Raw genomic sequence first — 25721 nt, 5'->3', positions numbered from 1 at the left:
TTATTTCTGCAGTTCGTACTTCCTACATTTGCTGTTACTAACGAGACCTAACTAATAAACATATGACTTCCAGAAGGCAGTGTGCAGTTAATAAGCCTATCGTGAGCTTTAAAACCTTTTTATTTAGAGATATGAGTAACTTTTGTGATTTTAACGTCGTAGGATTTGTACACGATCTTAGAAACTTTACCATCCCGCGATTCTTTCCAGGCATTTTCTGCTTAAAGGATCATATACAATTCCTGTCTCCTTTAAATTTCTCTAAGTTCGGGTGTAGCCGAACATTACATACTCAGCTGAGAGCTGTGGAGACAAAGTAAGGGAAAATCACCATGTTGTAAAAAGAACCTAGGGTAACCCTGGAATGTGTTTTTATGACATGTGTATCAAATGGAAGGTATTAAAGAGTATTTTAAGAGGAAGTGGGCCATAGTTCTATAGATGGACGCCATTTAGGGATATCGCCACAAAGGTGGACTAGGCGTGACTCTAGAATTTGTTTGTACGATATGGGTATCAAATTAAAGGTATTAATGAGGGTTTTAAAAGGGAGGGTTGTTGTATATGTGAAGGCGTTTTCGAGATATCGGCCAAAATGTGGACCAGGGTGATCCAGAACATCATCTGTCGGGTACCGCTAATTTATTTATATATGTAATACCACGAACAGTATTCCTTCCAAGATTCCAAGGGCTTTTGATTTCGCCCTGCAAAACTTTTTCATTCTCTTCTACTTAATATGGTATGTATCACACCCATTTTACCAAGTTTTTTTCTAAAGTTATATTTTGCGTCAATAGACCAATACAATTACCATGTTTCATTCTTTTTTTCGTATTTGGTATATAATTATGGCATTTTTTTTCATTTTTCGTAATTTTCGATATCGAAAAAGTGAGCGTGGTCATATTCGGATTTCAGCCATTTTTTACACCAATACAAAGTGAGTTCAGATAAGTACGTGAACTGAGTTTAGTAAAGATATATCGATTTTTGCTCTAGTTATCATGTTAAAGGCCGAACGGAAGGACGGTTGACTGTGTATAAAAACTGGGCGTGGCTTCAACCGATTTCGCCCTTTTTCACAGAAAACAGTTATCGTCCTAAAATCTAAGCCTCTACAAAATTTCACAAGGATTGGTAAATTTTTGTTCGACTTATGGCATTAAAAGTATCCTAGACAAAGTAAATGAAAAAGGCGGAGCCACGCCCATTTTGAAATTTTCTTTTATTTTTGTATTTTGTTGCAACATATCATTACTGGATTTGAATGTTGACATAATTTACTTTTATACTGTAAAGATATTAACCTTTCTTTTATAATTTGAATTTAAAAAAAAATTTTTTTAAAAAGTGGGCGTGGTCGTTCTCCGATTTTCAAATTTTTATTAAGCAGATATATAGTAATAAGAGTAACGTTCGTGCCAAATTTCATCATGATGTCTTCAACGACTGCCAAATTACAGCTTGCAAAACTTCTAAATTACCTTCTTTTAAAAGTGGGCGGTTCCACGCCCATTGTCCAAAATTTTACTAGTTTTCTATTCTGCGTCATAAGTTCAACTCACCTACCAAGTTGCATCGCCTAATCCGTATTTGGTAATGTATTATTGCACTTTTTCGATTTTTCGAAATTTTCGATATCGAAAAAGTGGGCGTGGTTATTTTCCGATATCGTTCATTTTAAATAGCGATCTGAGATGAGTGCCTAGGAACCTACATACCAAATTTCATCAAGATACCTCAAAATTTACTCAGGTTATCGTGTTAACGGGCAGACGGACGGACTGACGGACGGACGGACGGACGGACATGGCTCAATCGAATTTTTTTTCGATACTGATGATCTTGATATATGGAAGTCTATATCTATCTCGATTCATTTATACCTGTACAACCAACCGTTATCCAATCAAAGTTAATATACTCTGTGAGATCTGCTCAACTGAGTATAAAAATAAGAAGGTGAAAGCAAACTGAAATCATGCGCCAACAAGTAAACTTAGCAATACATTTATTTACAATTCTTGTTAGCATCAAATAGTTAATTACTTTTGTTGCAGCTCCGTACGCACAGTTTCAGTGGAGGACGACGAGGAGGTGGACCATGATGATGCATCAGTTGCCGCTGATGAATTGGATGATGTAGTTGATTCCGTTGATATTCTAGAGCTTGCTGAAGATGTTGAAACTGAGCTGAGACAAGAATCACGCGCGCCTATCATGCTGCTGTCACTACCATTCAGTGTCGACTTGGTATCTTTTGCTACTCCTCCTCCGACGGCTGCGGCTGCCAGTGATGCTTTTAAAGGTTTTGTCTGTGCCAATTGTGCTGCAATGGCATTTGCTATTGTCGGTGTCGGTGCGGCTGACATTCCGCTAATGACAGGTACACGCGTACCTAATGTTGCTGTTTTGCCCATTGCCATGCAGTTATTTGCATTTCGCTTTAGCGTTGCCATTCTTATTGCTTCTTGTTGTTGTTGTTGATGTTGTTGTAATTGTGTACACTCTTTACCTTCAGCATTGGAATTTCTCAGCACCTGTGGCTCGCCGATTGCTTGCGTCGTAATATTGTTTATTGTTGTTGCTATTGACTCACTTGTTTGCCTATACTTAACTGTCATTTGTTTGTCAATGCCACTATTTGCCAAATCCGTTGCACCCAATCTTTTTATTATTCCTGCTGCAGTAGCTGTTATTGTTGTCGTGTGGTTTGATTTAGTTCCTTCAGAAACACCAGCAGCAGTGGTGGCAGCAGCAGCAATTTGCTTTATTGCTGTTTCTGAAGTTATTGTGTTGTCAGCTAAGGGGGCGAAGACAACCATTGAAGGTGATTGGATTGGTGGTATGTCTGTTGTACTATTACCTGTTGTTGTCGTTGTTGGTATGTTTGATTGTTCGAACGAAGCACTCAATTTGGCCTTAATTGCTGACTTGTTGGGTTGAGCATAAATGTCAGTTATGCCAGTGATATCGGTAGAAGTTTTATTGTTGTTGTTTTGGCTATTATTGGGAATATTATTATGCATACCACAATTTTGACTGCCTGTCGAGTTCACTAAATTATTTTTAATTATGGCTGGGCTTCTTGTTGTCTCCATGGCATTGATTCCTAAGTGGAACAAAAAGTAGTAAAACGGCTTTGTAATATATCCTAATTCTAGAATTGCTTAAAAACTATTTAGTTAATTTTAATAAAATTTTACACGAGAATAGCTAGGCGAAGTTCTGAGGCCCCTGCACAAAAATACTTTCGAATAATTTTCTATCATTTTGTGAACCCAATCACAACAGCGCAGCTAAACAGTTTTGGATCATATTCGACACAGAGATGAAAAATAGTGTGGAGGGTCTACCGGCGGTATGTTTTTTGAAAAAAAGTGGGGGTGGGATCCTACACAATTTGGGAATAGTAACTTCTCAATTACTTTTAGCTGATATAACTTTAAGTACTTTACGAACTTGCAAGAGGGAACGGATTGCGCATGCCGCTCACTACCTGTAAGCTCACTTTGAAAGGGATTTTCTTTAGGGAAGCGCGTGTGAGATAGAGCAATCTCGAATCCTGCTACCACACTAAGCTCGTGTGGCCTGAATGGCACGCGAGATGCACAAGAAGTCTCCTTCTTCTTGGAAGGGGGGACATATATCTGGTGGTTGGACTTATAACCGACCACATAACAATCGGGAAGCATGCATAACGGCTGGGTGTTCCCTGTAATGATTACTGCAAGAGCTGCAAAGAAGAAGCGGAGCTAGAAACAGTCAAGCATTTTTTGTGCGATTGTCCTGCGCTTCGGCGCAAGAGGAAGACATCTGTGAGATCGCCCTTCTTTGACAATCTTTGTGATCTGGCTAAGTTGGAACATAAGAAATTGCTGACGTTTGCTGAATCGACCTGTTGGTTTGAGTAGGAGAGAGATCCACATGGTATCATAATGGGCCTAAGTGCATAAGTGAGCGCACTGGTGGCCACTCTAACCTAACCTAACTTTAAGTATATTGACTTTGCACAGTTATATGAAGTATAGGGTCTGCATTAATATAAGTATACAAATTTAGGAAAATATTTTGCAGATTCCTCCTCCCCACACCCCCTACTCAGGAACCGAATTTTTCAATTGCTTTAACTCTTCGCGTATCTGTCCCAAAACAATAATATTTGGGGTTAAGGACAATTAGACAGAGTTCTGAGGATGGTTTTAAAAATCGTGATAACTCTGCCTTAATTTCTCTTGGACCAATAATATTTTGTTATATCAAACCGAGCTCAACAAAAAAAAAAAAAAATCGAGTATAGGCTTAGCGAGCCAAAATTAGCATTGCATAAATAGATCTCCAATTAATACAATTCATCTCTACTTGGTTTCATTGACTGGGGCAATGTATGAATAGAATATAAAACTGAAGAATGCAAACTCTATAGTCTGAGATATAGAACAGAGAATGACATATAGAATATTAGAAAAAGCACTGCTACAGCTTTTAAGTGATTGAACTTTTGACTATTCAAATGAGGAGCAGCTTTAGCTTAGGTGGAGTGATGTAAGACCAACGGCCATATCATCAATTGACCCCATGAGCACTTCAAGCGGGCACAATATTATTTGAAATTATAGCCATATGAAATGGTCAAAATATCAAATTTCAAATGATTACAATATCAACGATTATTGATATTAAGACCATCATAAAGGAACATTTTTCGGATATGGCGCTCTTTTCCTATATCTTGGTTCCATTCAAGTGAAAAATTCTATTTTCATTGCAGTGCGAAATCGAATTAAAAGCTGGGCCGGTGAGCATTCCTTTGGAAAACGATGAACTTATTCAACTAAAAGTCCACACAATCCTGTGGACGGTTTTTGGTTATGCCTGATCTTAAATTGATGTATGTGCATTGTCATGATTTTTTACCGAAATGGTGATAGCGTCAAACGGAAATTCCCAAAGCGGCCATAACCTCAATTAAAGAAAGGTAGTAAAGTCAATTGACTTTGTGGCCATTTGAAGTGCTCATAAAGCGTTTGTCTTAAATTGCTGCATATTGTTATGGTCTTTTTCCGAAGTGGTCACAACGTCAAACGGAAACTGCCAAAGTGGCCACAAACTCAACTAAAGAAAGGTAATAAAGTCAACTGACATTGTGACCATTTGAAATGGTCATAAACCTTTCGTCTTAGTCTTAAATTGCTGAATATTGTTATGGCCTTTTCCCGAAGTGGTTATAACGTCAAACGGAAATTCCCTGAGTGGCCATAAACTCAATTAAACAAAGGCAATAAAGTCAGTTGACCTTGTAACCACTTGAAATGGTAATAAAGCTGTTTTCCTAATGTTAAATTGCTACATACTGTTATGGTCTTCTTCGCGAAATGGTCTTAAGGCCAAACGAAAATTTTCTAAATAACCAGAAAGCCAATTTTAAAAAGGTAATAAAGTCAATATGTTTTATTTGAAATTAGAGCTTACCATTTTCGTTAGCTGACAAATTAGCAGGCTCTTGCACAGCGTAAGTACGCTCCGTGTGATGTGTTTGCTGTTGTTCACCACGCTGTTGTTGTTGCAGCGTTTTCTCACATAAACCGATTAGAGCGCGTTGACTTTCGAAACTTTGTAAGCCAGCGCCACCAACACCGCCACTCAGGAATGTTGTAACTCCAATAATACCTGCACTAAGTGTGAAAGGATCTGCGTCGGTGCCGTTAACTGTACCATCACCACTCTTCACTCTGCTTGTTGTTGGCATAGATGATGTGCTAGCTATTTGGTGCATAGCTGTTGTTGTTGTTATAGGTTTCATTGGTATGGCTGCTGCTGCTGTTGTGTTTAACACTTCCTGCGTTTGCTGGACGGCTGTCAGCTTATTAAATGGCTTTTTGGCATTTTTGGTTGTCTCATTACAATGTTTGAATGTCGAATAATTAGCATCAATACCGTTAGCTTCTGCTGACACCGTTACACCTAGGGTCTTTTGTTTCTGCTGCTGCTGTTGCTGTGGCACAATTGGACCAACAATAAGCGTATTTTGTGTTATTGGCGGTTCCTCATCCTCTTCAGTTGTGCAATCATATGCAAGACGTAAGGGTGATGTAGTGATATTATTGCTGTTGCGGCGTTGTGAAGGCTTACGTCCGAGCGTGGAAATGGTGCGCGGTGGTGGTAGCGGCGGATAACGTGCACTTGCCGAACACATTGTGCCGCTAAAATGTGGCAAAAAACTGTTAGGAGGCAGAGAGTTTCTTTTATTGGTTGTGCGCAAATCCAGCGTCATTGGTGGCGAGTCATTAGCGCCGTTCGTTGAAAAGTCCAACTCAGTATTTGTGCTCGATTTTGCTGTAGGTAATACTTTTGGATAATTACGGCTTTTTATAACTTGTAATTGCTGTGCGGGTGTAAGATGTATCATAGTGGTACCGGCATCATCTGCGCGGCTAGTCACATTGATATCTTCATGCTCATTAAGGAAGCTCGTGACCTTTTCATTTTCCGTAATCGCATCGTACATGCTGCCACTGTAGTAATGCTGCATATCCACCGGATCGGAATGTGAGTGTGCATGCTGTGGCACAAGCGGCAGTTGCCCGTGTTGTGGTAGCTCAGCTTCACAAGCTTCGGTGGCAGCTGAGTGCTGACGCATAAGCGTATAACGTGAGCTATCCAATGAATTTTGTGGCGTGAGTAAGTCTTGATCGATCACCTCGACTTCCTGACAAATTATTATATTGCGTCCATCCGTTTTCAGTTTGTGCATTTCAATCGGTTCCTGCTCCAACACGCTACCACTGCGCGCTTGTGGTGTAGCATCGATAGAAACGCTTACTTTTTGTGGCATGTTTGGTTGTTTGAAGCTACCACCAGCACTGCTGCTGCGTAATGAAGAGAATGTGGGTGAGGATGACTTTTTCGAACCACCTTTAGAGCTACCAGCACCAGCACCACCACCACCACCAGCACACGCTTTGGCTTCCTCAGCAGCAGCACCAGCTGCAGCAGACATCCAAGCGCATACTTTTGTATGAGTGTCGACGGTGGAGGTGCTAAGTTGACGCGTCATTTTAAATCCATTTATGGGTGAGCGCTCAGTTTTTACAGCTTCGTAAGTATTCGACTTGCGTACTATGTCCAACATATAGCTTTCGTCGCCATCATTTTGTTTCGAGCGCTTAAATTCATCATCGGTTGTGCCGTCATAGCTCAATATGCCTCCGAGTTTGCGTTGCATCGCATGCGCTTTTTTTCGCTTTTGTACCAGAAATGTAGTGTAGATAATTACGTTGAGCACAATGAATGTCGTAATCAGTCCAATGAGTACTTGTATTGTCGTTTCTGATTTGGCAACTTCCTCTTTGTTGCCTGTACCACCTACGGTGCCACTTCCTGCTGTGTCACTAACAGCAAAACCGATGCCAGCGCCACCTCCATTGTTATCTTCAGCAATATCCGCTCTTGGCACGCCATAAATTGCATTGCCGTCGTTAGCTAAACCAAAGCCCGTGCCAACTCCAAGACTACCAAAACCACCTAAATTATTTGTTCTTACCACATTGCTGCCCCCATCACCAGCAATCCCACTCAATCCACCACCACCACCACCCATATTACTCACGAAACCAGTTGTTGCTAACGCATGAAATTTCTCATCATCTACATGTTTAGTTACACCAAAAGTTGGTGGCGCATTATACATATTCTCTGCAAAGTGTTCCATACCAGTTACGTCCCCTACATTAGCATTAACATTTTCATTGCTGCTGCTACTAACGCCACTCAATTTCCATGGCTCCTGTAAAAGTAGTTTCAATGTGCGTACCGGATCTTCAGCACTATTGTCGCGTGTGCCAAATTGACTCATATGACCGGTTATTACTTCGCTGTTGCCCCCTCGTCGTTGTTGTATCGGATATGTGCTTTGTGTTGCAATGGCAGTATGACCTCGTGGCAGTTGTGTTGCAATACTGCTGCCAACCCCCTCATCATCAGCATTCTCTATATCTGCACCTCCACCATACACAGTTGTGTGCAAATATGGTTGGCGTTGTATATTCGCGATTTGATTAAGTTCATTGGGTAGCTCTTTGTTCCAGAAATTCATATAGATTTGACGGTATTTGTAGCCAATCGATGGCGGAATTCCTACAAAAATAGAACGTATGAAGAAATTTGTAGAGGTTTCGGTTTGTACTGAAATGGAATTGTTTGCAAGAGTTTATAAACGAATGCTTGAACTAGATATGAGATATTGTTAAAATAGGCTTAATAAGAGGTGCATTTTACTCAAGAACAAAAATGTTTTTTAAACGGTTTTATTTAGCTTGAGTTGACAGGCCGGCCGTTGTGAACGAATCCTGTAATTGAAATTTAAGTAACTTCCCGATAAGCTACAAGCTTGAAACTTGGAATATAGTTCAGAACCCGATGACAATGCAATAATAAGAAAAAAATCGCCGCTAGGTTGCGCAAGGATCGAGATATTCGCAAAATTCGCATTTGCGGTCCGATTTGGCTCATATTTGGAACACATAATACATGCAAGAATAGAAATCGACCTGTGAAAAAAAATCGCCGCTAGGTGGCGTATGGATCGAGATATTCACAAAATTCGCATTCGTGTTCCGATTTGGCTCATATTTGGAACACATAATATATTAGAAATCGACCTGTGAAAAAAAACGCCGCTAGGTGGCGCATGGATCGCGCAAAATTCGCATTTGTGGTCCGATTTGGGTCATATTTGGAACACATAATACATGCAAGAATAGAAATCGATCTGTGAAAGGAAATCGCCGCTAGGTAGCGCGTGGATCGAGATATTCGCAAAATTCGCATTTGTGGTCCGATTTGGCTCATATTTGGAACACGTAATACATGTTAGAATAGAAATCGACCTGTGAAAAAAAATTGCCACTAGGTGGCGTATGGATCGAGATATTCACAAAATTCGCATTCGTGTTCCGATTTGGCTCATATTTGGAACACATAATATATTAGAAATCGACCTGTGAAAAAAAACGCCGCTAGGTGGCGCATGAATCGCGCAAAATTCGCATTTGTGGTCCGATTTGGGTCATATTTGGAACACATAATACATGCAAGAATAGAATCGCCGCTAGGTGGCGCATGGATCGAGATATTCACAAGAATCGTATTTGTGGTCCGATTTGGCTCATATTTGGAACGCATAATACATGCAAGAATAAAAAGCGACTTATGAAAAAAATAGCCGCTAGGTGGCGCCAGGATCGAGATATTCACAAAAATAGTATTTGTGGTCCGATTTGATTTGGTCCATATTTGGAACACATAATACATGCATGAATAGAAAGCGACCTATGATGCCCGAGTTGGCTCATATTTGGAACAAATATTGCATACAGTCCAGTAGAAGTGAAATCAAAATATTTTGGAGTTGAAGGAGGGACAAGCATACGTGGCGCAGAGTCGAGTAAAGTCTTTGGAAGGATTATGTATTCAGGACTTAGATTGTAACAAATTGTCAGGAAAGAGTCCTTGTAATAATGAGTAACTAAATGAACTAAATAGAATGAGAAATAATAGGCAATTAAATAAAGACTAAAAACTTGAAAATAAAATAATTAAAAAAAAATTTTTAAGTTAAACGGTTTTATTGAAAACAATACTTACATGAAATAATAATAATACGAAAAGCTAGAAAGTAATTAGGTAGGTCCTAGGTACTAGTCATCACACTCCTTATCAATCTAGGGCGTTGATCAGACAATTAAATAAAAGCGTTGGACGCGTCATATTTCTATTGATAGTCATAAGTACAACCAACTGAACCTTAATCAGGTTATGCTACGCCTCACATTTTTATAAATTTCACGCGCCCAACGCTTTTATTTAATTGTCTGATCAACGCCCTAGATTGATAAGGAGTGTGATGACTAGTACCTAGGACCTACCTAATTATTTTCTAGCTTTTCGTATTATTATTATTTCATGTAAGTATTGTTTTCAATAAAACCGTTTAACTTAAAAATTTTTTTTTAATTATTTTATTTATTTCTAAAGCGAAACATAAAAAAATGTATTTTGATTATCCTTTCATTATGGTGCGCTGATTCTAGATAGTAGCTCTTTGAGTTGTCTTCGGTTAGGATAGGTTGGAGTTTCCAACACGTCTATTCGTAGACATTTTTGTTCCTTGTGAGTACCACCAGTGAGTGCCCGATGGCGGCATATTCGTCCAAACAGATTACTTCCTAGCGATTCTCAATAATTTAATTGCTTTAAAGGATGAAATTTAGTATGAGTGAAAGATTCACCTTCCCAACCTCTGTCAGAGTGACGAAAAACTTTCAGAGAAAGGTCATATCAATTCCTCTTCTTCTTCATTCTGACAGTTTCTGCAGAAGAAGCTTGATGGTATGTGCAACAGTTGGTGCAATAGAGCAACGGCATGTGATGGCACCCACAAGTACTCTCTCTGCAGATTTGTTTGGCTTGTTCATTTCCAATTCAAACATGGCCATAAGGACCTTGGGAACTTGCATTCAACTCGGTTGGGTCACAACAAGTCGCTTGCCCCAATCTCATATTCTTTGGGTTGAAAAGCCTATTAGGCAGCCTGACTGTCAACTAAGGTCTTTGCATTTGTGTCTGGGATCGTACTATCTTGTAGCAGTCGACCTGCCTTCGTTATGGGGTATACCTTCGCCCACGTGCCCTTATTTGGTTGGTGCCTTTCGATTGACGTCTACGTGTTGGATTTTCCTAGGCTAGTAGGGTATTATGGAAATGAGCAGTCCCTTTTCTGATATAAATTGGCTGTCTTACGGCTCTAATATCTTCTGCTACTATCCTGATTGCCCTGGCAATAAGTTTTGTGACGCTCTTAATTTTTCGTTCTGTGTGTTAAGTCACCTGTTACGACAGTTATGCCTCATCACGGGATTATTCCAAGTCTCTTATCAACCAATAGAAAGCAACAAACCACTCACTTCGGTCCTGTTTGTGGCGGGAACCATACCGATATATCTGCTCGCTGAAGAGCATAAAGCAATGTACGACATTGGAATAGTATCGCGGGGGATGCTGCTGCTACGCAGGCGCGAGTTGAATCGATCCAGAGTTGGCAACAACAGTGGAATAGTAGTACTATAAGCAAGTGGACCAGGGACTGCAGAATTGAACGCAATGTTGAAACTACCACACGGAGAGTTCTACGTCTACCTAACTAAATTTTTGACTGGGCATTGCTGCTTGCGTAAATGCCTTCACAGAATTGGGAAGATTGAAAACCCGAACTGCTTGTACTGCGGTAAATGGAATGCAAATACTTTGTCAAAGAAGGGAGGAGGTTAGAAGAGGAACTTGTCGGCCTATCCCTGGGCAGTGTCATAAATAAAATGACCTGCCGACATAATAGCTGGGATACGGTGAACCGTACCCATAGTAATGCTAAATGTGGTCCGAAACGAGTTAAAATTTTGTGGCATCGTATGGGAATAAGTTTTCTATAATAAATAGAGAAAATTTTTTCAAATATATAAATTCATAAAGATGATTTTTTTAATAAATTAGTTTTTTATTACTAGCTCTCTTTACTGGGATACCCAGGTACCACTAGTAGTCTCCCGCTTGAACTGCCTTGTGGTACCCGTGTACCCAGCCATGCGAACTTAGAAGAAAAATTATTCATGAACAGAACGGTTAAGAACGGTGAGGCTTTCAGCATAACGGTCAGTGCATGAAGCATTCCCTCCTTCGACGAAAAAGAAATCATACGAAGCAGATACTACATGAAACCCAAAAATATGGACACCCATTGCTCTTGCGTACTACTGCAGGTGTCTAATGCATACATATAAAAAACAATTATGATTTATAAACTTACCGATATTCAAATAAACTTGTGTGCGTTTATTAAATTCCGGCCAATCCAGATCGTAGCGATCCCACTCTAAGGCATGCAAATTAATGAAATTACCCTTCCAAGGTGCTTTTGGATTACTAAATGCAAGACATAATTAGAAAATCAATGTTAAAAATTGGAAAAATAAGTTAACATTTCTTTGCATAAGCAAGTATGTAGCTTGTATGTACATACATATATAATGTGTTTGTTAACATGCTAGGCTAGGCAATGCAATCAAATACAAAATTGCGTACATATGTACATACATAGATATCTAAGTCGTATCATGAAAATTCACTTTCAATTGGCCATCAAAGCAAAGTTCATAGATACGACGTTAAAAGAAATAGGAATGAAAAGGAAATGCGTTTCTGTTTGTGTGAAGAGATAAAAATAAAGTTTTATTTTTATTGCTTGTATCTATTGCTTTCTTACCTCAATCAGCAGAAAATGCCATTATACAGCTGCTTGCAATACATGCATAACTATAGATATAGACAAAAACACACACACACACATATTCAAAAGCTAAATATTGCATATTTGCGTTTGTGTAAATAGCCTGCAGTAAAAGCCTTGCATAAAATGCGATCAGTCCAGTATGAGTCCAAAATTACTTACAAAGAATCATGTAACTATAGCAGTTTTGAACTCTTTATATGAGGGAACGTTTTATTACATTAGGGAGCGTTTATGGTTATTTTCAAATTTTCAAATCAAGAAGTCAGATAGGAGCATGATACAAAAAAGAAGATAATTCCACTCAAAATTGTTTGACGTATTTGGGGGATTTTGAAGTTTCATAATATTTTTTGTTTTGCCAGAAGCGTTGCCATGCCGTTACTGTTTACGGCGAAATTGTGGTTTTTCGAAATGGAAATTTTCTTTAGGATGAAAACGTAATGGTCATCTGAGGCAATAATAATATGCTTTAGTACGATTTATGTGCATATATATAGATTGAGAGTACTGTAAAACATGTAATTTTATTGAAAAATAGTGGATAATGACTTATACATTGGTTAATGACTCAAATTTTTATGGCAGCTTCACCCCTAGACAGAAAAAAATACAAGAAAAATCATGTTGTTCTAGCATGGTCCTATTATCATGCCGCTACAGTCGATATTTCTCAAGGAATGGTGAGAAAAAGTGTACCTCCAAAGTCGGCTCACCTATGTTAATGCTAAAAGGGAACAGAATGTATATATGCGGAGCTGCCCCAAGGTGACCCCTGGGGCCATATTCGCTAACTGTGAGTTTCAAAGTGTACACAAGAAATTGTGTAAACTTTGAAATTCTTATTCTGTAAAGTAAAACTGTGAACGAAAAAAATCACTGATAAAAACTTCATGAGTTTTCTTGGCAGCCAATGTACACTATTGTGACATTCAAAACTCATACGCACTCTTGCAGAATGACTTTTTTCTTTTCATGCCTTTTGATGAATATTTTCTCACTGACATAAGACTTTTACATTCAGCGCTCATTCAGCAAAACAATGTGCACAATAGATTACAGAATCGCATGAAAATTTAAAGTGTAAATTGTGTGTGCAAATGAGTTTTCAATAAGTGTACATTTTTCAGTTTTTCACAGTTAGGGAATTGACCCCCTGGTACAACAGGCAAAAACACTCTCATAACTAGTGGCTAACCTGCAGAGCTAGAGCGTAATGTTCTCCCTAAAAAATGGTTTGACAATTCCCTCCTAAAATGCAGGGCTTGAATTATACATTAAATGAAAAAATTAAAAATGTGGACTTGTAGACAATTTATCAAGAAATTGGGGTGTCGGCTCATAAGGACCTCTTTTGAGCAAGCAATTGGCAAACGTGTATGTTTTGTCAACATGTTCTGAGCAAACGTACGGATACTTAAGAAGGCTATATTCCCTTGCTTTGCATACTTCGACCCATGTTTCTTCCACCAAAACAATTTTCGGGAGCTCGAACAACTTATTAAAAATCTTGTTTTCTAGGTTGATATTTCGTAATAAAATATATCCAAGACCTGGGGCTAATTTGTTTTCCTTTTTTTATTTAAAATAACTATGAAAGTAATTTAGTCGTATTTGTTAATATGAAATCCATCAAAATTAGAAAAATGTTTAACATTTTTCAATCTGGTAGCTTATTTTTGGTGAAATAGTCATTGTCCCCGCAAAGGTCAAGAGGTTAACGTCACACGAAATGGAACTACCTACATTTTTTGTATCATGGATAGGAGTTGCTCTATTTGAAATTTGAATACAGCAAAGTAATGGTTGTGGGCTAAAGAATATATGGGGTATTCCATTCCATTTCGACCAATTTTGAACCCGACCTATTTAGAATTGGCTGAAAGTTTTTCTTCTTTTTCTAGCTTACGAAAGAGGTTTTTCAGAATTTTTTCAAATTTTTTCATCCAACTCAAAAAAAGTTATGAATTTTAAAAAAAAACACCGTTTTTGTATTCAAAATGCTATAACTTTTTCAAAAATTGACCGTTTGGGATCTTTTTTTTTAAATTGGTTTTTAAATGTACTTTTCGGAAAAAATACAAAAAAATGTTTAAAGTTTTTTTTTTTAATTTTTCAGTTTTTCGAGATTTTTCGAATTTCGCTATTTGTTTTTTTTTTCTCATAAAAAACTTCAATTATCTCTGCAATCATCCCCACTAATCCCGGAGTGGGCCGATTTTTTTTTATATTTTTTTTTATTTAATTGAAAAAAAAATATTTATTTTTGAAATTTTTTTTTTTTTATCAATTTTATTTATATAACAAAAAAATGTAAGAAAATGATTTTTAAGTATTCTTTTCTTTATATATTATGGTAATATACACAGTAGACATATCAGTTTTCTAAAACTTACCATAATATATAAAGAAAAGAATACTTAAAAATCATTTTCTTACATTTTTTGTTATATAAATAAAATTGATAAAAAACAAATTTTCAAAAATGAAAATTAAATAAAATTCAACAAAAATTCTGAAAAACGTCTTTCGTAAGCTAGAAAAAGAAGAAAAACTTTCAGCCAATTCTAAAGGGGTCGGGTTCAAAATTGGTCGAAATGGGACGGAATACCCCATATGTATATCCGAAATAACTTATATTTTTTGACTTTTTTGAAAAAATTCAAAATATAAATATAAAAGTCGACTTTTAGTATAAAAGTTAAAAATAAAAGTGAAAAGTTTACTTTTACTACAAAAAAAAAAAAGGATGCTTTTAATATAAAATTCTCAAATAATATTAAATAATTGACTGTTTTTATAAATGTAAAATAATAGTTAAAATTTGACTTTTCAGTCAAAAATAAAAGTCAAAAGTGTGTTTTTTTTTACTTTTTATAAAATTAAAAGCAAATTGGCCCATGTGGATATCAAGAAAAAGTTTTTATGTCGTGTAATTAGCGAAAGAAAATTTGGCTACAACTTTGGAATTGTTTTCGTGACTATGTTGTTGTTGTTGCTGTCCCGAAGGCCTTGGGGAGTGTTATCGATGTTGTTGCCGGATGCAAATCCGAAACGTTCCGGTAACAAGCACCATTACGGTACTAGTCCGTCCATCTCGGGAACGATTTGGTATGACCACATGAAACCTTTGGCAATTTGGTATTTTAGTCGTCTTTTACGACAGGCGTACCTGCCGGGGGTATATTCTAAGCCTCCTTACCCGCTGGCGTTATTATTTATTTCTTTATTGGAAGTTTAGGTATTCTCTCAGAAGCCTTTGGAAATTATCTCGGCATCACTCTAGGATGGTTTCGATATCATTTCCGAATTTTTCTTGGTATCGCATTGGACTCCTTCTGAATTATTTCGGGAATATTACGACATTGCACAAGGGGCTATTTGGTAGGTCCCCATGTGTTTAAGCGACTTAAACTATGAACATTTTTCGTTCGTTTGTTTCAGTAGCCATTGAGTGTGCTTGTAATTCTCAACTGGTTAGTGAAATATTCTAAAGACATAGTTTGAGTTTTTTAATTAAAACCGTGGTTCTTCGGATGGTGTGCTAATACATCAGAGCCCAGTGCTCGCCTCCAAATCACACTTTGAAGGGGTTCTTCAAATAGAGGATGAGGTGGCTCAGTAGAGCGAAGCCTCAGAGCCCCCCAGTGCTCGCCCCCATATTAAATAAATCAAAGGTGTACTGATGCTATGCATCCTCTCATGACTTAAACACACCAATAACACTAAAACCACCCAACTTAATAAACTGAATCCCTTAAAATAAAGACAAATTAAATAAATAAAGGTGTACTGATGCTATGCATCCTCCCATGACTTAAATACACCAATAACACTAAAACTACCCAACTCAATAAATGGAATACATTAAATCAAAAACCCCATAAACTCAATACAGTCCATTAATAATAATAATTTATAAATTTAAAAAAAAGGAATGCTTGGTGGGAGTTGAACCCGCAACCCCGGGCGTTTGGTCGGGTACGTCAGCCACTGTGCCACGACTCATACGCTTACAAGCACATAAGATTACTCATTTATAACTCTTATTAAACTGCTCGCCCTCAATTGCCCAAAGCTTAGACACCATGGATCGGCCAGTTCAACATAACCTGGGAATATTTGGTGATCATGCTAGAACTGTTTGGAAATGATTTTGGGACTATGTCAGGACCATCACAGTAATGTTTCAGGATCATTTCGGGGATTTTTCGGAATTATTTTCGGAACTTTCTTAATTGACGATTAACCATTTAAATGGTCGCTTTCTTGCTGGGCTAACTGGGTGCCAATTGGTAAACCTGTGGTAATATAAGGCTTCATTTCAGAATACTTTCAGGACTAATCTGGAACACATTAGGACTGTTTCGGGTCCAAAATGAACCTAAAATCATTGCTGTGTTAGAACTTTTGTAAAAGATCTTCTCAGACTTTTTTGAACAACGTCCTTTCCCAAAACTTTCCATAAAAAATTTTGGTAGAAATGCTCTATTTTGATATTAAATTTTAAAAGGCCACATCTCACTAGAAAAGGGGTTTCTCCTAAAAATGGCTTTCTCTTGAAAATGGTTTCTCTTTAATTGGGGTTTGTCTTTAATTGGGGTTCTCTTGAATAGGGTTACTCTCTAATAGTGGTTTCTCTTGAATAGGGTTACTCATTAATAGGGGTTTCTTTTGAAATGGGTTTTCTCTTGAATAGGGTTACTCTCTAATAGTGGTTTTTCTTGAATATGGTTACTCTTTAATAGGGGTTTCTTTTGAAATGGGTTTTCTCTTGAATAGGGTTACTTTCTAATAGTGGCTTTTCTTGAATAGGGTTACTCTTTAATAGGTGTTTCTTTTGAAATGGGTTTTCTCATGAAAAAGGGCTTCTTTTGAAAAGGTTTTTCCTTTGAAATTATTTCCTCTTTAGAAGGATTTTCCTATGCAAAGTGTTTTCTCTTGAAAAGTGTTTTCTCTTGAAAGGGGTTTTCTCTTGAAAGGGTTTTCTGCTGAAAAGGGTTTTACATTGAGAAGGGTTATCTCTTGAAATCATTTTCTCTAGAAAATATGTTCCTTTGGAAAAGAGGTTACGCTTAAAAAGCGTTTCCTCTAGAAAAAGGGTTTCTTGTGAAAAGGATTTCATCTCGTTTCAAAAACTAGAATTGTTTTGAAATTAGGTTGAAGTGGAGCACTTTTGGAACCTAATTTGGACAAACTGACATTAGCAATTAGTAGACCATTTTTGGATGGACATCCGAGAGTTGTTATAATTAATTGCTATCAGTGATAGCATACATTTAAATTACCGTTAGCGGTAGGTGGTGCCGTGGTATACAGATTTAAAAAAACGTTTTTTAAGCAGGGTCGCCCCTTAACAGCGATTTGCGAATGTATTTCTGCCATGAAAATTTTCTCAGTGAAAATTCATCTGCCTTTCAGATGCCGTTACTAGTCGGCTAAACATGTAAGTTCTGTCCCAACAATTTGTAAGACAAATTAAAAGAAGCACGACACAAATTGAAAAAGAAGCTCGGTCCAAAATCTCTTCGGAGGTTAATCGCGCCAAATATTAATTTTATTAAAGGACTATCAGACAAATCCATTTTGTACGTTGTTGGAATCCGGGTGCTATTTATACTGTCATATTCTCATTCCATTTGATTATTTTCAAGAAAACAAACAACGATTTCGTATATCCTTTTGGCGCACTCTCATTCACGAATGATTTTTCTCCTATCTAGGTAAGGTTTCACATTTAACATTAACTACCATGATACAAAAAAACAAATATTTTTCAGTGACGCTTTATCATTTACAACTAAAAATTGTTAGTACTGGTCCGAAATACAGCAGTAACCCCTTCACATAGAACTACCGACTTTTCCTGTAGGATGCAAATTAAATGCACGTTTGAATGCAAGTATCGTAGACTGTAACTTAAGCGCATTTTCAGTAGAAATTCAATTTCCCTGTCATTTCAAAAATCCTTTAAATATAAAATACATTTTGTGAGACAGCGATTTTGTCTTGATTGCGCAAAAATTTAATATTCTTCAGCTATGCGTATAAAATCTACAGAGGGTTGAAAAGGGAAATATTCGCCGAAATTTAAATAAACTTACTGCATTGTGCTTACCCAGTTTTTGCGAAATTCGTCCAGTATGTCATTACAGCTTCTGCGAGTAACTTTTCTTGTGCGCTATAAGAATTACTAGGAAAAGGACCGGCCGGCGCAAGTGGCGCTCCAAAAACGAATGCCAACTCTTCGCCTGTAATGCTGTGAGGCAACTGAAATTAAAAAGGGATGTGAAAAAAAAAAATCAGATAAAATAACATCAAAGAGAAATAGTAGAGACAAGAAGCTATTGAAAATGAAGTTGGATAATAACATTTTATTATTACAAGCAAATGCACATTATGGTGTTCGTTTTTCTATACTTTGGTAAAAAAAAAAATTTGTAATCACAATTTAATTTACTAAATTTACGCCAAAAAAATTATAAACAAAGTGTTTTGGTTTTGACGTTAAAGAGAAAAGTAAAGTTTGAAAGCTTTAGTGGTATTTATTAAAAGGTGTCAGTGAAAAAAGTTTGCTAACTTAATTTTTTTTTGATTAAATATTGTTATTAGAGAAAAATTACAAAGCTTACAAACGTGTTTCTAAATTTCACTACTTCATCAGCTAGCTTCTCGGGAGCTGAGTATTTAAATCGAAATATCCGACATTCATACTTTATACTAGTATAAGGGTATATGCCTTTATCCACTCTGCCATTTGTTGATTAAATATTTATGTGATCGTATTTTTATACTCATCGTGCTTTGCACATAGGGTATATTAACTTTGATTGGATAATAGTTGGTTGTACAGGTATAAAGGAATCGAGATAGATATAGACTTACATATATCAAAATCATCAGTATCGAAAAAACAAAAATGTTATTGAGCCATTTCCATCCGTACGTCCGTCCGTCTGTCAGTTAACACGAGAGCTTGAGTAAATATTGAGATATCTTCACCAAATTGCGTACACGAGTTTATCTGGACCCAGTGTAATGTGCCCTTAGAATTAGTTCTGCTTTCACTATATTCTAGAGTTCGTTACATACTTATACACATGCAGACCTCACAAGTTGAGAACTATCAATGTCATATTGCTAAATATGCACTTATAAATTGACTGCACATATTTGTTTATATCGGTCAATTGGTAACGGTGACTTATTCACTTTGGCCATATATACACATATCTACTCAAATACCGAAATAAGGTCATTCCAATATGCTGACTTTACATAGAGAAAATATGTACATTATTTTAGTTCATAAGTATTAGTGTGTAGTATTGCGTGGAATTTACCTCACTTCAAACACGCTTAACGTTACAAATATACATACAAACAAACATTCATATCTAATTGACCCAGATAACCACCATGAGTTCATTCGCATTTGCCAAATCGCCCAATATATTGATTCGTCATACCAAACTGCTCAATCGCGGATCATATTGACAATATGTAGGTCAATACAATAATTTGCTGACAAACTATTTGCATTATTAAGTCATGCACTTCTAGTATGTAAACATTAAAGTAAGTATGTATGTGTAGGTTAAGAGCTGTTTGTATAAATAGAAATGAATTTCGTCAATAAAGTAGAATTGCTTTCCAACGCTACTCATCAGTGTTTTTATTCAATCACATATAACATATTACAAGTGTAAATAAGTATAAGTAGAATAAGGATAGTTTGTATAAAAAGAGAAGCATTTCTAAAATAAACACAATCACTTTTAATGATGGAACCAATAAACATCATTTTTGCATTAATCATTTTATACCAGAATAGATTGGTATTGAAAATGAGCGAAATCGGATGATAACCACGCCCACTTTTTATATATATAACATTTTGGAAACTCCACAAAAACCTGATTATTTAGTAAATAATACACCTAGAATGTGTATACTGCAGAAGCTGCAAAGATCCAAATGCCAGGGAGACAGTAGGACACGCTATGTGTAAATGACCGGCTCTAGCTAGAGCCCGGCTACGGTTCCTTGGAACTCCGTTTCTAGAAGACCTCAGAGAATAATCTGTGATAGCAATCCCGAATATTCTTAATTTAATCAACAACTATGGCTGGTTGTAATACATTGACCGTAACATTCCGTAGGTTTTTAGACGAGTTACATGGCATCAAAACGGCTTTAAATAGCTACTTGGGCGACCAGGGTCGCGCCATTTCACCTACCTACCTACTCCTAGAGTGTTGAAATTTGACGTGTTTACCTATATTGAGACTCTTGATAAAAATTTGAAAAATTGTTTTTTAAATGGGCGTGGCACCACCCATTTGTGATAAAATCAATTTTAGACTGCGCCCACTTTTATATAAAATATTTTTAAAAGGGTCTTAAACGAAAATAATAAGCTATATCTTAGCGAAAAAGAGCTTTGTATCAATAGAATTTTACTTTCTAAATATAATTATAACATTAAATTAGAAAACACTAAAATTTTTGAAAATAGGTGTGGCACCGCTCCTTTTTTGTCTAAGCAATTTTCAATGTTTCGGGAGCCATAAATTGAAGAAAAATTTACATATCTTAACAAAATTGGGTACACATATTTGCCATATAGCAGGAAATATTTCTAGTAAAAATGGATAAGATTGTTTAACGAACACGCCCACTTTTATAAAAATGACTCTAAAAAGGGTCGTAGGCAAAAATAATAAGTTAAATATTAGCGAAAAATAGATTTGTACCAATCGCATCCTCTGTATCCTTTTTGCTTCTTTTAAAAGAAAACAAGTAAGGACGGGCACAGCCGATGACTTCATCACTTCTATGAATTGGGCTGAATAATAATCTTATCCCGTTCGTAATCTCCAAATAACCGGATGTATAAGATAAGAAATATATAGTGAACATACATAAACGATTTTTAAGATAAATATAAAATAAAAATTGGCAAAAAACCCCCTTATCTGAACGATCGGTTGTATGGGATATATACTATATATAGCTCCGATCGAAATGATTTTTTTCATGAAATCCTCTATGATATATTAGAATAAATATCATCAAGTTTACAGTTTTTATATTGGAAATTAAGGGAGAAATTGCCAAAAATCTTTCTATCTGAACGATCGGTTGTATTGGATATATACTATATATAGCTCAGATCAAAGTGATTTTTTCAGAAAATCTTCTATGATATATTAAAATATATAGTTTCACGTTTATATTTTCCAAATTAAGGGAGAAATGGCCAAAAATCTTTCTATCTGAACGATCGGTTGTATGGGATATAACTATATATAGCTCCGATCAAAGTGATTTTTTCAGGATATCTTCCATCATATATTAGAATATATATCACCGAGTTTCACGTTTATACTTTCTAAATTGCGGCAGGAATGACCAAAATCGTCTTATCTGAACGATCGGTTGTATGGGAGATATATGTTATAGTGGTCCGATCCTACCGGATCCGACAAATGCCTAATATAATACAAAAGTACATCCTTGTGCCAAATTTCATTGAGATATCTCAAAATTTGAGGGACTAGTTTGCGTTCAAACAGGCAGATGGACGGACGGACAGACGGACATGGCTATATCAACTCAGTTCGTCGCCCTGATCCATTCGGTATACTTAATGGTGAGTACAACTTCTACATTTCTCAACGTTACAAACATCGGACCAAAGTTAATATACCATTTCATGTTCATGAAAGGTATAAGTTGTTCAGAATAGAACTATATGTATATATATTTTTGCGCAGCCTTGTAACACTATTAAGCACACAAAACAAACAACATCATTTCAAGTGTACAGCTCAACCCAGCTAATGTTCGATTTCACCCGAACTTACACTTCCTTACTTGTAAAAATATGTTCTTTATTAAATAATTAAATAGTCACACCGGTGACTCGTCGGCCAAATGCGTTGTAAAACAGTTGTAAATGACTAAAATTATACAACCTTTTTTTGTATTTTTTCGACTTAGAATTCATAATGTTAAGAGGTTACGGAAATTGAGTTAAAAAATTTTATTAAAAATGTCTTTTTTTTGAAGGGAGAATATGAAAAAGTCACCCCGGTGACTCGACCACCGAACTAGGGTTAAAACATTTTCTCGTAATTTCTTGCTCTCCGCTATGTTTAAAAAATGTTCCTTTTTAATTTTTCTCAACTCAATATCATGTCTTAGATAGTTCTACACTTTGGTTTTCAAACTAATACATAAAACCAAACTTCCGGCCATCCTTTGACATTTCCTTGCCGCTGCAACCATGTGCGAATATGTGCGCTCTTGCCGCAAGACATAACCTAAGAAAACACACACAAACACACACATTAAGTATATATTTTGAAGCGAATTTGCAGTGACAAGGACTTATCATCGTTACCTCGTAAGAATGTTGGTACATATTTGAGCGTAACCTCAAGGCAGCTGAAATACCAAAAAATCTACGTGCTGCAATGTGTGACGCTTTCTTAATCACTACGTGATGATGGAGATGTAAGCTTGTATGTGCATTTATTTACTTTTTAGATGTAAATACAAACATATGTATAATAAAGTTAGGTTAGCGTAACAGCTGCTAAATGCATTCTTCTAGATATTATGTACATACTTACAATTGGTATCTAGATGTACTTGTATTCACATATGTATGTATGTAATTGTGTGTTTCGGTTATTGTTTGTTTACTTTTGTCACGTTTTTATACTCCGCTGAGCAGAGCTCACAGAGTATATTAATTTTGTTCGCATAACGGTAATCCGTAACGGCATAAACTAATTGAGATAGATATAGACTTCTACATATCAAAATGATCTGGGCGAAAAAAGAAATCCATTTAGCCATGCCCGTCCATCCGTCCGTCTGTCCGTCCGTCCGCAAACACGATAACTTGAGTAAATTTTGAAGTATCTTAATGAAATTTTGTATGTACGTTCCTGGGTGCTCATCTCAGATCGCTATTTAAAATTAACGAAATCGGACTACAACCACACCCACTTTTTCGATATAGAAAATTTCGAAAAACAGAAAAAGTGCGATAATTCATTACCAAAGACGGATAAAGCGATGAAACTTGGTAGGTGAGTTAACCTTATGAAGTAGAATAGAAAATAAGTAAAATTTTGGACAATGGGTGATGCACCGCCCACTTTTAAACGACGGTAATTTAAAAGTTTTGCAAGGTGTTATTTGGTATTCGTTGAAGATATCATGATGAAATTTGGCTGGAATGTTGCTCCTATTACTATATGTGCGCTAAATAAAACTTAGCAAAATCGGATGACGAACACACCCACATAAAAAAAAAATTTTTTAAAGTCAAATTTTAACAAAAAGCTGAATGTCTTTACAGTATGTAAGTAAATTATGTCAACATTTTATTCCAGTAATGATATGTGGCAACAAAATACAAAAATAAAAGAAAATTTCAAAATGGGCGTCGCTCCGCCCTTTTTTATTTAATTTGTCTAGAATACTTTTAGTGCCATAAGTCGAACAAAAATTTACGAATCATTGTGAAATTTGGTAGAGGAATAGCTTCTATGCCGTTAAATTTTTGCTGTGAAAATGTACGAAATCAGTTGAAGTCCCGCCCAGTTTTTATACACAGTCGACCGTCTGTCCTTCCGCTCGGCCATTAACACAATAACTTGAGCAAAATCCGATATATCTTTACTAAACTTAGTTCACTTTTTCGAAATGGAAAATTTCCAAAAATAAAAAAAAGAAAAAATGCTACAATTCTATACCAGGGAGGAAAAATTGTGATTGGATTGGTTTTTTGACGCAAAATATAACTTTGGAAAAAACTTTGTAAAATGGGTGTGACACCTACCATATTAAGTAGAAGAAAATGACAAAGTTCTGCAGGGCGACATTAAAAGCCCTTGGAATTATGGCGGGAAAACTGGTCTCGGTATTATATATATAAATAAATTAGCGGTACCCGACAGGTGATGTTCTGGGTCACCCTGGTCCACATTTTGCTCGATATCTTCAAAACGCTTTCCCATATACAAGTAAGGACAACTCCCTTTTAAAACCCTCATTAATATCTTTTATTTGATACCCATGTCGTACAAAGACATTATAGAGTCACTCCTGGTCCACATTTATGGCGATATCTCGAAAAGTCGTCCACCTATAGAGCTATGGCCCACTTCCTTCTAAAATACTCTTTAATAAATTCCTTTTGATACTCATCTTATACAAACACATTCCAGGGTTATCCTAGATTTATTTTCCTACTTGGTGATTTTCCCTTATTTTGTCCCAAAAGATCTCAGCTGAGTTTGTAATGTTCGGTTACGCCCGAACTTTGTCTTCCTTACTTGTTTCGGCTTAAGATGTTCCCAGTAATTCGTTTGTCAAGTATCCTTGTACAGCATTAATTCAAATTTACAAATTCTACGTTCGTTCGTATCACTAAGGATTCACCAGTTATTACATGTCTTTCTAGTTTTGTTATCTATTTAGTTAAACATTGGACATTTGCCAGCAAACTTTCGCATCAATGTGAACAAATTTTGTTAAAATTTTATATATAATGTTTGTACTTACATAAGTACATATGCATAAAATAAATAAAAAAATAAATAAAACAACTGTTCCTAGAAAGTGCATCCTAGTCCGACACTAAGGCCGCTAATCGGCTCATTGTGATTGCTTTATCGGTAATTAACCCTTCCTGTACCAGCTAAAGCGGATCGAACCCCTTTGTGGAGTCAATATATTTAACTATTGTTCCTATTTTGAGCTTAAAATCTTCCGCGATATCTTTTAAAAGCGGTTGGCCGAGCACAAACTCCTACTACTTAGAGCCGAACGGTGACATACAAAATGCTGTGTGCTTTTCTCCTCCTCAAAACATCTGCAGGAGTACAAGCCGCGTTAGAACCTATCAAACAGTGACTAGTAAAGAATCTTACCAGGGATGAAAGTCTTGACTTATTCAGGGTCAAAAGGGTTTTAGGGCATCTTATATAATAGGGTGGCCAAAAAACCATGACTACTCGCATGTAGAAAGAACAGACCAGAACATATTTTCCCTGCTTATAATGTTCGTGTTCATGCGAAACTTAAAACAGGCTATCGTTATACCACAGAGTCATTTTCAAAAAGGACGTAGGCTGTCGTACAACTCCTAGCCACCTTATGCGCTATAGAGTAAACTTAAATAACCCTCTTTTCAGGTACAATGTTAATAAGCAAGTGCAATGTCTGCGGCATTCAGTGATGAACTTTGTTCTTTCAATACATGAGTCCAAGGCCGTTAGCGCAGTGCGGCTGTCCTAAAAAAATTGCACCGCGCATCGCTAACATTTTCGTTTGAAAATGGTACAATGGTCGGAAG

At 36.6% G+C, this 25721-nt stretch overlaps 1 protein-coding gene across 12 annotated transcripts in view; it reads right to left on the bottom strand.

Annotated features, from left to right (window-relative positions):
• The window catches only part of Nlg1 (Neuroligin 1), a 288191-nt gene that overhangs the window by 36137 nt on the left and 226333 nt on the right, over positions 1-25721 (bottom strand). For all 12 annotated transcript variants that reach the window (XM_067782396.1, XM_067782442.1, XM_067782403.1 and 9 more), the window contains 4 exons: positions 18462-18613; positions 11864-11979; positions 5476-8139; positions 2053-3115 (listed from right to left, as the gene is read on the bottom strand). In XM_067782396.1, the coding sequence (XP_067638497.1) occupies positions 2053-3115; positions 5476-8139; positions 11864-11979; positions 18462-18613 (3995 nt within the window). The remainder of the gene's footprint in view (positions 1-2052; positions 3116-5475; positions 8140-11863; positions 11980-18461; positions 18614-25721) is intronic.

Source organism: Eurosta solidaginis, chromosome 1 (genome assembly GCF_040869045.1).
Source record: "Eurosta solidaginis isolate ZX-2024a chromosome 1, ASM4086904v1, whole genome shotgun sequence".
NCBI classification, from domain to species: Eukaryota; Metazoa; Arthropoda; class Insecta; order Diptera; family Tephritidae; genus Eurosta; species Eurosta solidaginis.
Note: the sequence above shows the minus strand (reverse complement) of the source record. Positions and strands in the feature narration are given on the sequence as shown.